The sequence below is a fragment of the Eleutherodactylus coqui genome, chromosome 3, assembly GCF_035609145.1.
Source record: "Eleutherodactylus coqui strain aEleCoq1 chromosome 3, aEleCoq1.hap1, whole genome shotgun sequence".
Lineage (NCBI taxonomy): Eukaryota > Metazoa > Chordata > Amphibia > Anura > Eleutherodactylidae > Eleutherodactylus > Eleutherodactylus coqui.
The window spans coordinates 280111708-280129790 of NC_089839.1; the positions used below are offsets into that span (position 1 = coordinate 280111708).

An 18083-nucleotide genomic window follows, 5' to 3' on the forward strand; every position below is an offset into this window, starting at 1 on the left:
TTTTCAAAGCATATTTTACGGTTCCTTCATGTCCATATCATTCATATGTAAAAAAGTTGTCTTAGGCTGCCTGTCCAAGGGCGTTTTTGCATTGCGTTCCCCGTGGCGATAATCGGGCCTCGGGGAATGCAATGCACGCTTTCCATAGCAACCCCCCTGACCACGAGTGGAGTATTCTCCGCTCGCAGCTGGCAAAACGCAGCATGCCAGCCGTCTGCTGGCTCCTGCTCCCAGGTGGCAACTCCTGCAGCGGAGATCAGTCGCAGGATATCACAACGCCCATGGACAGGCAGTCTTAGGCCTCAGTCACGCGGGTGCATCGGCACCCGTACACCGGCGCCGATGTGCCCGTGTGACTGACACCAGCAGATGGACGTACCTGAAGACGGCCGTCTCTCTGCAGCTCCGGGAGGAAGAACATGTGGCCGGCTCCATTGCCGGTCATATGTTCTATGATCAGCTCTGGAGAGAGACGGCCGTCTTCAGCTACGGCCTCATGTCCACGGGGAAAATCAGATCCGCTGCAGATTCTCCATGTAGAATCTGCAGCGGGTCCCTCCTGCCCCGCGGACATGAGCGCTGAAAATAGCAATTTAAAAGCATTTACCTTTCCGTAGCGGGCGGCGAAGCTCTGCTCTTCCTCACGGCCGGATCTTCATTTTCGGCCGGCGGATGAATTCCTGACGCCGGCGGCACATCGCCGGCACGTCGTCGACGTGCCGCGCGCATGCGCCGGGCACATCCGCCGAGCCGAAGCAAGGGAGATGCGGCCGTGAGGAAGAGCAGAGCTTCGCGGCCTGCTGCGGGTGAGTAAATGCTTTAAATTCCTATTTTAGGTCTCCCGCGGATCCGGACGGCTTCCATAGGCTTCAATAGAAGCCCGCGGGAGCCGTCCCCGCGGGAGACCCGCATGAAAATGGAGCATGGTCCAGATTTTTTCATGCTCCATTTTTTTTTAAATCACTTTTATTGACGATCCGCGGGTATTTATCTACCCGCGGGTGGTCAATGCATCCCTATGGGGTGCGGATCCGCGCGCGGGAGATCCGCTGCGGATTTTAAATCTCATTTTGCCCGTGGACATGAGCCCTAACTGTCAGTCACACGGGCGCATCGGCGCCGGTGTGCGGGTGCCGATGCGCCCGTGTGACTGAGGCCTTAGGGTGGTTTCAAATCTGCAGCGAGGGGGGTTCCGGTTTTCTGCTCCATTCTGGGAGCAGGAAATGGGAATCCCCTCGCCTAACGGCTCCACCTTATGACGAAACCGAACAGCGCCGAATGGACCCCATTGACTATAATTAGGTCTGTTCGGTTTCCGCTTAGCTGCCTTGCTTTTTGGTGGATGGAAAAACATTGCATGCAGCGCTTTTTCTTCCAGCTTTTTGTTCCGAGTCTACAACGGAACCTCTGACCGGAGGTTCCAGTGCAAATTGAAACGACTCTTATGTCCCATTTAGAAGGGGCGAGAGTCGACTATACGACTGCACAAGCGCTGATGTCACCGCTAAGGTCGTTAGGGCTTGTGCAGAATGTTGAGATAGGCAGAGAACACCGCTGGATTGGGGGCTTCCCACTGGCTTCTTACTCAGCGCTTCTCATTAAATGTGAAGCGCGGAGCGGTTACACGCAGCGAGAAGCCTGCGATCCAGCGATATTTTTTATTGCCGGCTGAAAGTCAGTAAAAAAGAAAAGGGCACAAATAGTAAACTATTTTTTTGCATTGAGTGATAATTGTTTGGGGTAAATGGCCCTTTATGTAGCCTCTACATTGATTAGCTTATCTCTTCAAATTGTCCTCTCTTACCCATGATGTGCATTACATGGTAGCCACTCAAAAAGAAAGGTCTCTATGCAGGGGCGTAACTATAGAGGGTGCAGGGGATGCGGTTGCACCTGGGCCCAGGAGCCTTAGGGGGCCCATAAGGCCTCTCTTCTCCATATAGGGAGCCCAGTACTATGAATAAAGCATTATAGTTGGGGGCCCTATTACAGGTTTTGCATTGGGGCCCAGAAGCTTCAAGTTATGTCTCTGTGCAGCATGGTTTAGGTATGGGTACGGGTACAGATACAGATAGAGGGGGGGCCCCAGCTCACCTTTTGCATCAGGGCCCCTGAGCCTTTAGTTACACCCCTGTCTCTATGTATTACATAGATATGTCAAGCCCATCAGGGCAGTGTCACGGTGCCACTGCCGACGTGATCTTCCTAGTCCTGATGGACTGCCTGAGATGATTGACAGCCCAGTTAGCAACTTTCTTATGTTATTTATTCTAGCCCCTCCTCACATAGGGTGTCGGTTATACACCGTATATTCTGGCCCTATCAGGACTCTCAGCATACCTATATGATTGTCTCTCTTGAACTCTCTCTATTATTGTCTGTTTGTCAGTGTTCTGCTCTCTGAATACAGTCTTGTCTAGTCCCCGATGGGGTTCACTGGTTCCCTGGTTCCTCTCTGACGTTGGATGTTGCCATGTGTAAGCAGTGGGGTCACTCTTTTCGGATCGAGTGCTCCACTTTGTGGCAAGTTCAGGGAGTTCAGTTCCGTCCTTTGATGTTCTTTCCCATCACCTGTCTAGCCCTGTGTCTAGCAAACCTTAGTTTCCTACATACACATCACCCTGACTGACCCATGTTCAGGCCTCCATAGTTATCGTCTGCATTCATTGGTCATCCCAGACAGATGGGACAGGCGGATGCTGGTTTTATATAGCATCGCTCTATTAAGACTCATAGAGGGAGATTAGGGAATTGCAGGGCTGTGCAAAAATGAAATTCCCTACCACAGTACTGTAAATCCATTCTTTGCCAACAGACTACTTATTTTAAGATTAGGTACAACATAGAGAAATGATTACCTTGATGTGTTGCGCTGATGACACAACATGTAGCAGAGCCTCTCTGCCTCCCCCAAATGGACCAGCCAAGCCTTCTATGTCCAGTAATTAGAATGCAGGAAAATAAAGTTGCCATAAAAGAATCTTAACCCATTACTGGCCCTGGCTTTTGTTACTTCAGCAGCACCAACCATCCATTGTTTTCTAATTACAACAGAAAGAGCTGATTTGGAGCAAAAACTAATTCTGTAACAAGAGAAATACAGTGCAAGATAGGTCATCAATAGAGATGAGCGAGCACCAAAATGCTCGGGTGCTCGTTATTTGGGACGAACTTTTCGTGATGCTCGAGGGTTCGTTTCGAGTAACGAACCCCATTGAAGTCAATGGGCGACCCGAGCATTTTTGTATTTCGCCGATGCTCGCTAAGGTTTCCTTGTGTGAAAATCTGGGCAATTCAAGAAAGTGATGGGAACGACACAGCAACGGATAGGGCAGGCGAGGGGCTACATGTTGGGCTGCATCTCAAGTTCACAGGTCCCACTATTAAACCACAATAGCGGCAAGAGTGGCCCCCCCCCCTCCCAAAAACTTTTACTTCTGAAAAGCCCTCATTAGCATGGCATACCTTAGCTAAGCACCACACTACCTCCAACAAAGCACAATCACTGCCTGCATGACACTCCACTGCCACTTCTCCTGGGTTACATGCTGCCCAACCCCCCCCTCCCACCTCCCCCCCACAGCGCACACCAAAGTGTCCCTGCGCAGCCTTCAGCTGCCCTCATGCCACACCACCCTCATGTCTATTTAGAAGTGCGTCTGCCATGACGAGGAACCGCAGGCACACACTGCAGAGGGTTGGCACGGCTAGGCAGCGACCCTCTTTAAAAGGGGCGGGGCGATAGCCCACAATGCTGTACAGAAGCAATGAGAAATAGAATCCTGTGCCACCGCCATCAGGAGCTGCACACATGGGCATAGCAATGGGGAACCTATGTGCCACACACTATTCATTCTGTCAAGGTGTCTGCATGCCCCAGTCAGACCGCGGTTTTTAATTCATAGACACAGGCAGGTACAACTCCCTATTGTGAAGTCCCTGTGGACCCACAGCATGGGTGGCTCCCTGGAACCCACCGGCGGTACACAAAAATATCCCATTGCATTGCCCAACACAGCTGAGGTAGTAATGTCGTGCGTAATACAGGTGGGCTTCGGCCCACACTGCATGCCCCAGTCAGACTGGGGTTCTTTACAAGTGGACAGATGTAGGTTAAACTCCGTGTGCACCTACAGCATGGGTGGCTCCCTGGAACCCACCGGCGGTACATAAAAATATCCCATTGCATTGCCCAACACAGCTGAGGTAGTAATGTCGTGCTTAATGCAGGTGGGCTTCGGCCCACACTGCATGCCCCAGTCAGACTGGGGTTCTTTACAAGTGGACAGATGTAGGTTAAACTCCGTGTGCACCTACAGCATGGGTGGCTCCCTGGAACCCACCGGCGGTACATAAAAATATCCCATTGCATTGCCCAACACAGCTGAGGTAGTAATGTCGTGCTTAATACAGGTGGGCTTCGGCCCACACTGCATGCCCCAGTCAGACTGGGGTTCTTTACAAGTGGACAGATGTAGGTTAAACTCCGTGTGCACCTACAGCATGGGTGGCTCCCTGGAACCCACCGGCGATACACAAAAATATCCCATTGCATTGCCCAACACAGCGGATGTAACGTCAGCTGTAATGCAGGTGGGCTAAAAATTCATTTGATTACACTGTAGGTGAGGGCCCACAAAAATTGCTGTATCAACAGTACTAATGTACATCCAAAAAATTGGCCATGCCCAACCAAGATGGCAGGTGAAACCCATTAATCGCTTTGGTTAATGTGGCTTAAGTGGTAACTAGGCCTGGAGGCAGCCCAGTTTAACGAAAAATTGGTTCAAGTTAAAGTTTCAACGCTTTTAAGAGCATTGAAACATATAAAAATTGTTTAGAAAAATTATGAGTGAGCCTTGTGGCCCTAAGAAAAATTGCCCGTTCAGCGTGATTACGTGAGGTTTCAGGAGGAGGAGCAGGAGGAGGAGGAGGAATATTAGACACAGATTGATGAAGCAGAAATGTCCCCGTTTTGGATGGTGAGAGAGAACGTAGCTTCCATCCGCGGGTGCAGCCTACGTATTGCTTAGGTATCGCTGGTGGAGAAGAGAAGTCTGGGGAAATCCAGGCTTTGTTCATCTTGATGAGTGTAAGCCTGTCGGCACTGTCGTTTGACAGGTGGGTACGCTTATCCGTGATGATTCCCCCAGCCGCACTAAACACCCCCTCTGACAAGACGCTAGCCACAGGACAAGCAAGCACCTCCAGGGCATACAGCGCTAGTTCAGGCCATGTGTCCAGCTTCGACACCCAGTAGTTGTAGGGGGCAGAGGCGTCACGGAGGACGGTCGTGCGATCGGCTACGTACTCCCTCACCATCCTTTTACAGTGCTCCCGCCGACTCAGCCTTGACTGGGGAGCGGTGACACAGTCTTGCTGGGGAGCCATAAAGCTGGCAAAGGCCTTGGAGAATGTTCCCCTGCCTGCGCTGTACATGCTGCCTGATCTCTGCGCCTCCCCTGCTACCTGGCCCTGGGAACTGCGCCTTCTGCCACTAGCGCTGTCGGATGGGAAGTTTACCATCAGTTTGTCCACCAGCGCCCTGTGGTATAGCAACACTCTCGAACCCCTTTCCTCTTCGGGAATGAGAGTGGGAAGGTTCTCCTTATAGCGTGGGTCGAGCAGTGTTTACACCCAGTAATCCGTAGTGGCCAGAATGCGTGTAACGCGAGGGTCACGAGAAAGGCATCCTAACATGAAGTCAGCCATGTGTGCCAGGGTACCTGTACGCAACACATGGCTGTCTTCACTAGGAAGATCACTTTCAGGATCCTCCTCCTCCTCCTCTTCCTCCTCCTCAGGCCATACACGCTGAAAGGATGACAGCCCAGCAGCATGTGTACCCTCACCTGTGGGCCAAGCTGTCTCTTCCCCCTCCTCCTCATCCTCCTCATGCTCCTCCTCCTCCTCCTCAACGCGCTGAGATATAGACAGGCGGGTGCTCTGACTATCCAGCGACATACTGTCTTCCCCCGGCTCTGTTTCCGAGCGCAAAGCGTCTGCCTTTATGCTTTGCAGGGAACTTCTCAGGATGCATAGCAGAGGAATGGTGACGCTAATGATTGCAGCATCGCCGCTCACCACCTGGGTAGACTCCTCAAATTTTCCAAGGACCTGGCAGATGGCTGCCAACCAGGGCCACTCTTCTGTAAATAATTGAGGAGGCTGACTCCCACTGCGCCGCGCAAGTTGGAGTTGGTATTCCACTATAGCTCTACGCTGCTCATAGAGTCTGGCCAACATGTGGAGCGTAGAGTTCCACTGTGTGGGCACGTCGCACAGCAGTCGGTGCACTGGCAGATTAAACCTATGTTGCAGTGTCCGCAGGGTGGCAGCGTGCGTGTGGGATTTGCGGAAATGTGCGCAGAGCTGGCGCACCTTTCCGAGCAGGTATGACAAGTGGGGGTAGCTTTTCAGAAAGCGCTGAACCACCAAATTAAAGACATGGGCCAGGCATGGCACGTGCGTGAGGCTGCCGAGCTGCAGAGCCGCCACCAGGTTACGGCCGTTGTCACACACGACCATGCCCGGTTGGAGGCTCAGCGGCACAAGCCAGTGGTCGGTCTGCTCTGTCAGACCCTGCAGCAGTTCGTGGGCCGTGTGCCTCTTCTCTCCTAAGCTGAGTAGTTTCAGCACGGCCTGCTGACGCTTGCCCACCGCTGTGCTGCCATGCCGCGTGACACCGACTGCTGGCGACGTGCTGCTGACACATCTTGATTGCGAGACAGAGGTTGCGTTGGAGGAGGAGGAGGAGGAGGAAGGTGCTTTAGTGGAGGAAGCATACACCGCCGCAGATACCACCACCGAGCTGTGGCCCGCAATTCTGGGGGTGGGTAGGACGTGAGCGGTCCCAGGCTCTGACTCTGTCCCAGCCTCCACTAAATTCACCCAATGTGCCGTCAGGGAGATATAGTGGCCCTGCCCGCCTGTGCTTGTCCACGTGTCCGTTGTTAAGTGGACCTTGGCAGTAACCGCATTGGTGAGGGCGCGTACAATGTTGCGGGAGACGTGGTCGTGCAGGGCTGGGACGGCACATCGGGAAAAGTAGTGGCGACTGGGAACCGAGTAGCGCGGGGCAGCCGCCGCCATCATGCTTTTGAAAGCCTCCGTTTCCACAAGCCTATACGGCAGCATCTCTAGGCTGATCAATTTTGCAATGTGCATGTTTAACGCTTGAGCGTGCGGGTACGTGGCGTCATAGTTGCGCTTGCGCTCAAACTGTGGCACTAGCGACGTCTGGACGCTGCGCTGAGAGACATTGCTGGATGGGGCCGAGGACAGCGGAGGTGAGGGTGTGGGTGCAGGCCAGGAGACGGTAGTGCCTGTGTCCTCAGAGGGGGATTGGATCTCAGTGGCAGGTTGGGGCACAGGGGGAGAGGCAGTGGTGCAAACCGGAGGCGGTGAACGGGCATCGTCCCACCTTGTGGGGTGCTTGGCCATCATATGTCTGCGCATGCTGTTGGTGGTGCCTCCCCAGCTGATCTTGGCGCGACAAAGGTTGCACACCACTGTTCGTCGGTCGTCAGGCGTCTCTGTGAAAAACTGCCACACCGTAGAGCACCTTGACCTGTGCAGGGTGGCATGGCGCGAGGGGGCGCTTTGGGAAACAGTTGGTGGATTATTCGGTCTGGCCCTGCCTCTACCCCTGGCCACCGCACTGGCTCGGCCTGTGCCCACACCCTCACTTGGCCCTCCGCGTCCTCGGCCGCGTCCACATCCTCTAGGCCTACCCCTACCCCTCAGCATGCTGTATTACCAGTGATTTGATTTCCCAGGCAGGAAAGAAATTGGCGCAAGGCTGCACTCAACCGTAGCTGGTTGCGTCTGATTTTTGTACGTTGTACACGCAGCACACACGTACACGGAGACCTTAGGACTGACACAGGCAGGCCAAATATAATTTTTTTCCTTTTTAGCTTAGGGAAGACCCCACTGCGTATATTCAATGAACAAGAAGTTTAATATCTGTGGTGTGGCCCTCAAAAAGTGTCACACAACTATAGTGTAGCAGAGTTATTAACTCTAGCAGAGCAGGTATTTGCCAGTCAGGAAAGACAATGGCGCAAGCCTGCAGTAAAGCGTAGCTGGTTGCGTCTGATTTTTGTACGTTGTACACGCAGCACACACGTACACGCAGACCTTAGGACTGACACAGGCTGGCCAAATATAATTTTTTGTCCTTTTTAGCAAAGGGAAGACCCCACTGCGTGTATTCAATGAATAATAAATGTCTTCTGGCCCTGCCTACACAATTCTATCCCTGTAGTATTAATGCCGGGTGCAATGCTCTGCACAGCCGGTTTTGAGAAAAAAAAAAAAAATGCAACACTGCTAACAGCAGCCTGGACAGTACTGCACACGGATAGAAGTGGCCCTAGAAAGGACCGTTGGGGTTCTTGAAGCCTACACTAACTCCTAACACTCTCCCTGCCTAACCCCCACTTCTGTCCCTATTGCCGGGCGCAATGCTCTGCAGATCCAATTTTGGACTAAAAAAAATAAAAATGCTGTGCTAACACAGTACTGCACACTAGTAGATGTGGCCCTGAGAAGGGCCGTTGGGGTTCTTGAAGCCTACACTGACTCCTAACGCTCTCCCTACAGCAGCACCAGCAGCAGCACTTTCCCTCAGCTAAGTCACAAGGCATGTGTGGCGAGCCGCGGGAGGGGCCGATTTATATACTCGGGTGACATCTGATCGCCCCAGCCACTCACAGCAGGGGGGTGGTATAGGGCTTGAACGTCACAGGGGGAAGTTGTAATGCCTTCCCTGTCTTTCAATTGGCCAGAAAAGCGCGCTAACGTCTCAGAGAGGAAACTGAAAGTAACCGGAACACCGCGTGGTACTCATTACGAGTAACGAGCATCCCGAACACCCTAATATTCGCACGAATATCAAGCTCGGACGAGTACGTTCGCTCATCTCTAGTCATCAATAGTTGATTGGCATGGGATCCCACCTGATCACTAGGCCAGCTGTCAGCACAGACAGTGCTGGAAGCACATAGCACTGTCCATACTGCAGTGGCCAAGTTTGGAACTGCAGGCACAGCTCTGTGCCTGTAGTACTGAACCAGGCCACCACTTACCTTGGTAACAACGCAATCTGTTTCCAACACTGTCTGCACTGACAGCTGCGGTGGGGATCCCAAGCAGTGGACCCTTGCCAATCCACTATTAATAACCTATTCCAAGGCCAAGCCTACAATAGTAAAAGTCCTGGCCAACCCATTTAACCAGAAAGGTAGGTATATGGCTCTAAACTTGTCTGGGGCTGCACCTCTTAGAAGAAACAATAGGTTAAAAATTAAACCTGTCCATTTCCTTTGATGGGAGACTCATTGTGATGTGACACTGGCTACTAAGTACATGCAAATATTCATAAAAGAGATGATAGAAGTCTGATCCTCGCTCCTTTATTATTAAATATGGGATCATTTGATGTGATATTTTTTTAGCAAAATAAAACAAAAAAAAAATTCAATATACATCAAAAAGCATATTGAGCGGCAGTTCTGAGATGCCACTTTCACGGCATCAAAGAGAAGCAATTTTTCGCGATTCCTTAGCCTTTGTGCAAGGAAGTGCCCGTATCCATCTCCGCACGAGGAGTTAAGTGACACGGATCCTAAAAAGGCGACGTATTAATGTGGGGGTGTCAAGGCGTTCATGTTATGTGCTTGAAAGCGTATCAGTTTAGAACCGAGCTGACAAAAATTTGATTAAAACTTGATTAATTCGCTTTCTGCTCTTAACATGACACGGGAAGAATGATAAGAGGAATTACAGGAGTTTAAGATGTGTAAAAGGTTCACTTTGTGAGAGATAGATTTGACGATGGGAACATCACATGAAGGCAGGTGGTGTGCCGAATCGTTTGCTATGATGGACAGTGGATGAGCCCTTGTACTTCTAATCATTCTATGTCCTTCTGTTCTCCAAGATTTGATCCCGGGAACGGAATACGGAATTGGAATATCTGCTATCCGAGATAATCTTCAAAGCGCGCCGGCAACGATGAACGCCCGAACCGGTGAGTGATACATTACATGAAAATTGGCCGTGTTTTTGATACTTTGTTAATTCTACACTATTACAGCTAAAGTACTATTTTTATGGCTAATCCATGAGTTTAAAGCCCTCCACAAAACACCTGACTTGAACTCACTGTAAAATGTTGGAAGTGAGGACTATGTTGTACCCTTGTAAAGAAAAGTAAACCTAAGGCCTCATACAAATGGCTGTATTAGGTCACATGGGGCGAAATTTCCGTGTGGACTCTCTGCAGTTTTTATCATTGTGACCAATCATAGGCAGCAGGCTGAAAGGCTGCCTCTGATTGGCTGAGAACTGTGACCAATCATAGGCAGCACTCAGCTATTAAATGACAGCTGAAAGCACTTCAGAGCAGTTCAGGAGAAGACCCGGCTGAACGCACCTGAGCCCCAGCAGCTGCAGAGAGGTGAGTGCATGTATATATATATATATATATAATTTTTTTTTACACATTTTGGGGATGATTTTCAGGGAAGGGCTTATATTTAAAACCCTTCCCTGAAAATCACTGTAGGGCTTGCTGGCAGCCCATTGCTTTCAATGGAGCCGTCTGTAGCACTGGCTCCATTGAATGGGATAGCATTGCGATCCTCTGCCAGAGCTGTCACAGCTGTGGCAGAGGATTTCTTCATCTCCGCGGGGAGTCCCCTTGTCACTGGACACTGTGACAATGCTGTCACAGTGTTCAGTGACAAGGGGGACTCCCGCGGAGCTGAAGAAATTCTCTGCCACAGCTGTCACAGCTGTGGCAGAGGATCATGATGTTCTCTGCATGCCAATGGGGCCGCCGCTGCTGCCACCGGCCCTGTTGACAAAAGGTGAAACCCCTGGATGTGACAGAATCCAGGGGTTTCACATCCAAGAAATCCCCTGCTGCAGCTGTCACTGCCGCAGCAGGGGATAGCGGGCAGCACACTTTATGTGTGCAAAAACGCGGCCAAGTGTGTTTTTTTTCAGCGTGACGCCCGCTTCTGTAGCTCCAATTTTTATAGCCACGCGTTTTTGCGCACATAAATTCATACATGAAAAAGCCCGTCTGACTGATCCCTAAAGTACAATTAAGAGATACAACTTATGCTGCAAACAACAAGCTCTTGTATTGTTATGTTAATTGAAAAATTAAAACGTTATAGCTCTTCAGATTTGAGGCTGAAAAAAATGCAAAAAGAACCCCAAAAAATTGCTGGTAGGTAAAGGAGTTATTTGGGGCTGAAAAATCTTTTCACTCCACCTCAAGCTTATGTAAAAAATTAATAATAATAAAAGAAGCCGTACTCATGTCTCCCACAACCCTGCAGCTCCTGTTCCACTGGTGCTCGACCCCCAACTAATCTTCACTTCCCAGATACAGCAAGTTAGCAATGACATCACCCAGACTCAGGACATGTGACAGCTGCAGCCGATTACTGGCTCACTTTGGCTAGTGATTAGCTGAAGCAGTCACATGATGGATTGTCGGGAGGTCATCAGTAGTGCACCCGGAAGTGAAGACCTACAGGAGACTAGGTAGCATCAAAATAGAAGCAGAAGGGAATCAGATGAGATGGGTATGGCTTTTTTTCCTTTCTTTACAGCAGGCTGAGCAGATTTGAAAAAGTGTTTATTCCCCACATAACTCATTTAAATAAACATTCATACAATTTATATATAGTGGTAGACAAAAATATGGAAACACCGTATGAAATGCATGCCTTAAGTTACATGGGATTACAAATCATATTTCAATAAGACAAGTAAGACCAAATGGAGGTAATATGACACAGTTACTGCCAGGAAGAAGTGAACATCTGCCCGAGCAACAAGGTTCCATTTGTCAGGGGTTTAAGCCACTCAGCTGCTGTTACCAACTCACTCCCCAAACCCTCCCAGAGCAGGGCAAGAGATGAAGAAAACACAAATTTGGCAGGAAAGCTCTCAGCCAAGCAGGGGTCAAAAGGGCAGCTCAGTGCTAATAATTACAATCCCATGCATTTCCTACAGTGTTTCCATATTTTTGTCCAACCCCTGTATATTCAAACACAATATAATAAATAATAAACTTTATTTGTATAGCGCCAACATATTCCGCAGCGCTTACATAGACAGGGGGAATACAGAAAGACAAAATACAAAAATTACAGAACCACAGTTACATACAGTAATCAGTTGATTGATACAATAGGGGTGAGGGTCCTGCTCCAACGAGCTTACATACTACAAGGAATAGGGGGATACAGAAGGTAAAGGGGCTGGAGATGTGCACAGTATGGCGAAATGTAAGAGTGAGCGATGTTATACACATAGACAATGGTCAGATATTTAGCCGTGTGACAGCAGATACGGTGTGACTGCAGGAGCGGTTTATGATGGCTAGCAGGGATTGCAGTCAGTAGGTCAGGGAGCATGTTATCAGGTGGAGTACAGAGGGGTTTGTTTAGGGAATGCGGTATGCCTCCCTGAAGAGGTGCGTTTTTAGAGCACACCTGAAGTTCTGCGAGTCCTGGATTGCTCGGGTAGCCTTTGGTAGTGCGTTCCAGAGGACCGGTGCTGCTCTGGAGAAGTCTTGGAGGCGGGAATGAGAAGTTCGAATTAAAGGGGCATGCAGTCTGGTTTCATTAGCAGAGCGGAGAGCCGGGGCTGGGTGATGGATTGAGATGAGGGAAGCAATATAGGGGGGCGCTGCGCTGTGGAGGGCTTTGTGGATGAAGGTAATGAGTTTAAATTGAATTCTGAATTTAACGAGCAGCCAGTGCAGTAACCGGCACAGGGCAGAGGCGTCCGAGTAGCAGCTGGACAGGAATATGAGCCTGGCTGCCGCATTCAGGATGGATTGGAGAGGGTAGAGTCTGGTGCAGGGGAGGCCGATCAGCAACAAGTTGCAATAATCGAGCCGGGAGTGGATGAGGGCAACAGTAAGCGTTTTTAGCGTGTCCACCGTGAGAAAAGAATGGATTCTTGTGATGCTTTTGAGGTGCAGCTGACATGTTCGGGCGAGAGATTGGATAGGGGGTAAAAAAGAGATCAGAGTCAAATATGACCCCAAGGCAGCGGGCATGTTGTCTAGGAGTTATGGTGGTGCCACACACTGAGATGGATATGTCAGGATGAGGTCGGTTAGTGGAGGGCAGAAATACCAGCAGGTCAGTTTTAGAGAGGTTTAGTTTTAGGTAGAGAGAGGACATAGTGTTAGAGACAGCGGACAAACAGTCGGTGATGTTTTGGAGGAAAGGTGCAGAGATGTCACGGGAAGAGGTGTATAGCTGGGTGTCATCAGCATAGAGGGTGTATTGCAGGCCAAATCTCCTAATGGTTTGTCCAATAGGGGCTGTGTAGATAGAGAAAAGAAGGGGGCCGAGGACTGAGCCCTGGGGGACCCCAACAGCAAGGGGAAGAGGGGGGGAGGTAGAGCCAGCAAAGGAGACACTGAAAGAGCGGTCAGATAGGCGGGAGGAGAACCAGGAGAGAGCAGTGTCCTTTAGTCCGATGGAGCGAAGCATACTGAGGAGGAGTTTGTGGTCAACAGTGTCAAACGCTGCAGAAAGGTCGAGGAGGATCAATAGGGAGTAATCGCCCCTCTATTTGGCTGTCAGTAGGTCATTGGATACACTAGTAAGGGCAGTTTCTGTCGAGTGTTGAGGTCGGAAACCAGACTGTAGGGGGTCTAGGAGAGAGTGCTCTGATAGATGGCTTACAAGGCGGGAGTAAACCAGGCGTTCTAGTAGTTTGGAGATGAAGGGGAGGTTTGAGATGGGTCGGTAGTTGGCAGCATCAGCAATAGCAGTGCTGTGGGGTCCCAACTCTGGAGTACAAGTATTTCTAAAAGGTATGATTTATTCAAAAAGTAAAACAAAATAAGTATATATATATATATATATATATATATATATATATATATATATATATATATATATCTTTAAATATGTAAACTGTGTGAAATTATGTATATGTGACTTTAAAGGGTCAATAATGGGTTAACTTTTAGTGTTCCTACTATCTAACACTGCATGACTGTGCAGAATACACCCTAACCTACTCTCACACCTGACAGTCACCTCTTGTTAGCCTGGGATTGGACAGAGAGAGTTCCCTTAGCCCAGGATTGGTGGACAGGATAGGTATAAAAGATAAAGAGTGGGCAGAGTTAGTCAGTCTATCCAGCTCAGCAGAGTCTAAGGGAGACTGGGGAGGAACAAGGAGACCCTATGCTTTCCATGGGGCCAGCGCTGCTGGCTCCGGCCCCATGGAAAACAATGGGCGATAGCGCAGATTTTTCTTAGCGCTGCGAGTGTGCAGTGAAGGCATCGCAAATGAGAATAACACCATTGAAAATCATTGGTTTCATTTTCATGCGTTTTCACTCACTCTTGCAACGCAAGATAGGCTATCGCCAGTGTGAAGCCGGCCTAAGTAAAGGAGAGAGATATAGGGAGAGAAGAGAAACAGAAGAGCAAATGAGAAAGAGGCAAGTCAGTAATTTATCTGCCAAGCATTAGTCAAAGCTAGGGATGAAAGCTGGAAGTATTTTGCTGCAATGTGTTGACACAGCCCCCTGAGAAAGAGTTTCCATGCAATGTCTACTACTGTAATTCCAAGTCATTACCTACCTCAAGTCATTGTGATTCAACAGTTACTTCATGCGAATGTAAATTGTGTTTATCTACTGCAAGATCCACAGTCCCTCTCTCTCCCTGCAATAAAGAGTTAACTCTCCCTGCAATAAAGAGTTAAATTGTTTTCACCATCTAAAGCCCCATTTACACACAAAGATGATGACTTAAAATTCCTTCAAAAGATAGGATGATTGACAGTTTGAGCGATCATTTTGCATAAGCTGTTAATGAGCACTAATGCCCATTAGCAGCTTATTAGCTTAATTTGCATGTAAACAGTGGCAGCTGTGTCAGAAGTCCAGTATGCTATCCCATTGCTGTCAATGGGGTTGGCGCTGCTGCCAGCCCCATTGAAAGCAGTGGCTTGTGGCAACCCCCGAAGTATGATTTTCAGGGAAGGGCTTAAAATATAAACCCTTCCATGGAAATCATCATTAACTGGTTAAAAAAGCAAAAAAAAATGTACTCACCTCTCTGCTGCTCAGACATGTCCTCAGCCAATCAGCAAAGCCCTTTCAGGAGGCGGGGATTCCGCCTGCTGTAAGTGCTGGACAGCAGTGCAGGGGAGCCGACCGGAGGACGCGTTTGAGCGGCAGAGAGGTGAGTAATTTTTTTCTTGTTTTTTTTTAACCAGCGTTTTTCTTGCGCTGCGAGGTGAGTGTTTCCACTTGCTCTCGCAGCACAAGAGAGAATAAAACGCCAGTGGGTGTGAGCTCTAAAGGTATTATTCATTTAAAAGGCAACATAAAATAATTTTCCGAAACCGCTCTGCTGCAGTATTCTGTAGTTTTAGTTGGTTTCACATGTTTAGGCTAATTTTACATGGGCAAGTACGATATCTGGCCATGAAATTCAGCCCAATATCGCGCTCAGAAACGTGCAAGGTCCCTGTGGATGCAAGGCGTCTTTGTGTCAAAAACTCAGGGAAGTAGCGATCCTTTGGTGCGACTTTAAATGGGAAACCTCGCATTGCATTTGCGCGCACTTCGCATGCCGTGCAATGCTTTTGCCGGCCCTATTGAAAACAACGGGTGATATGTTAAGAAAAGACATACTGCGATTTTTTTTTTTCCACACTGTAATACCGGGGGGAAAAAAATCGCTCCTGTATATGACCCCATTCAAAAGAATGGGGTTCATATTCGTGCAAAATTTGTGCATTTCGCAATATATTTCGCAATGCACAAATCCCTCTCGATTTTTCTCACTCCTGTGATAGCAGCCAAAGGGCTCACTGCACACTGGCGATCGCAATTATGCCGCAAAAAGATAAAAATCATGTCTTTGCTCCTGCGATTTTGCAGCAACAACGATGCCTTTTCTCGAGAAGGCTCTCACATCACATCCCTGCTGCCCGCGATAAAGTCGTGTAATTTTTTGCGCAAAAGTCAATAGGACTTAGTAATGTTTAAAATGCATTGAATTGCACAAAAAGTGCAACTTTATGTGTTGTGATGCGATAAAAAGAAGGCTCCATAGGGAAAAATGGTAAATTTTAAAAAAAGGGAGAAAGATAGGACATGCTGCAATTTTGCTTTTCACTCCAGTAAAAGCATCGCGAATGGAAATAAAACCACTGAAAAGCATTCGTTTCATAATTCAGCGTTTTTGCTCACTCTCGCAGCACTCAAATTCACATGCTTTTATCTCAAGTGTGAAGACCACCTTATAAGTGCTAACTTTTTGTTGTAATCTGGTAACAATAGCTTTCCAATGACTTGAGATAAGGTAACTTGTTGCTGAATGTTATCACAGTCAAGTTAAACTTTGCTACATCTTTACAAATACATTAAATACAGTTTTTATTAAGTCGCGTTTTTTTTTTCTCCCCCTATGAGGCCCGATAGTTTCTGGGCTTTTAATTTTTAATCACGCAAACTTTTGGGTATATCAAGAGCTTTTGATACTCGGAAATGCTATCTTACATCATATGTGGCGACCAAGCGCAGACCTTAGAGGGGAAGACAGTGGGGAAAGAAGAAGGTAGTCAACGGTGGCTTTGCTGCTCTTATCTGAAGGTAAAACATGGCCTGGCTTGGCTGCACAACGTGGTAAAATCAGGCAGTTCTTATAACCTACTACCCGTGGAGTTGGATAGAGTAAGATGTTCCAACTTTCATCCCTGGCTTTGACTAATGCTTTGCAGACAGATTACTGACTTGCTACTTTCCTGTACTCCTCTTCTCTGTCTTTCCTCTCTCTCTCTCCTCTGCTAAAACTCCAGCCCAACTTCTCTTGTTAGGTACTCACATTTAGATGTTCTTCTTGTAACTCTATGACTAGGCTCCAGAACTAGACTACTTTTTAGAAAACTTTGTGTAGATGTTCGCCTTGTAACTCCCCAGTCTCTATCTCTGTCTGTCTTCTCTCAGCTATTTCCAAGACTAGACTTCCTCCATGGCTGAGCTCCAGGACTAGACTGCCCAACCACACCCAAGTGCTAGCTTTTATACCTCCCAACTAACCAATCCTGGGCTTGAGGAAATTCTCTCTACCCAATCACAGGGCTGGCTACAGGTGATTGACAAGACACAGAGCAGGTTACGTTACATTCTGCAAAGTCATTCACAAGTTAGCTAGAGAGACACCAGGCAAAAGCTGACCTGTCTAGACCAATACACACAACCAGACACAGTTTAACAGACATATACACATACACTTCACTTGAAGTAGTAATAAAGTGCTGTGGGGGGGCCCTAACTCTGGTCCACTACACATACATCATCATATTCACACCTCGATCTACTGCTGTAATGCTGCTTAGAACATCCATTCTAGGGAAGGGTTAATTGTGGAATGCCGTATAGAGTAAATGTAATCTTGGTTTCTACAAATGTATTACAAATCCCCAGCCTGATAGTGTGTACATTGTACAATTGTAAAGAACACCAGTTGTGCGTAAATTAGCCGTCATGATTCTGCAATGAAAGTCCCTGGAAGCTGGGGAACGAGCGACTCCAACGCAGAGATGTCATTGTTTGCGTTTGTGGTCTAGTTGAAGTCTCATTAAAATATAGTAAGCTGTACGTCTGTCGGTCTCCCTTACATCCACTTAATTCTCACAGCAGATACAATCAGAGTTTTTAATGTGAGAACTGTCATCGGAAGTTTAAAGCATGGGGCTCCAGTGGAATCTACTGACTGCCGGCGATTCAACTGGGGTTTTTTTTTTTCTCGAATTGTTAAAAGATTGACTTGAATGTTCTGAAATAGTTTTTTTTATCACTTGCTGGCATGCCAGATGTCACTCCTGATGTCGGCAGCGTTGACTTAATACAATAACCTTGCCCCAAGACACAACGCAACATCAACAAATTATATAAATTTGATAACATTTGCCTCGAGGGATGATGTTTTTTTCCTAAACACTAGCGAGACAGAACTTTCTGTGCTGTGAACCGTAATTCATGAAGTTACACATTTGCAATTCGCTTG

At 48.3% G+C, this 18083-nt stretch overlaps 1 protein-coding gene across 1 annotated transcript in view; it reads left to right on the forward strand.

Moving 5' to 3' along the window:
• The window catches only part of TNR (tenascin R), a 509827-nt gene that overhangs the window by 401149 nt on the left and 90595 nt on the right, over positions 1-18083 (forward strand). The window contains exon 10 of the mRNA XM_066597493.1: positions 9947-10036. Within this exon, the coding sequence (XP_066453590.1) occupies positions 9947-10036 (90 nt within the window). The remainder of the gene's footprint in view (positions 1-9946; positions 10037-18083) is intronic.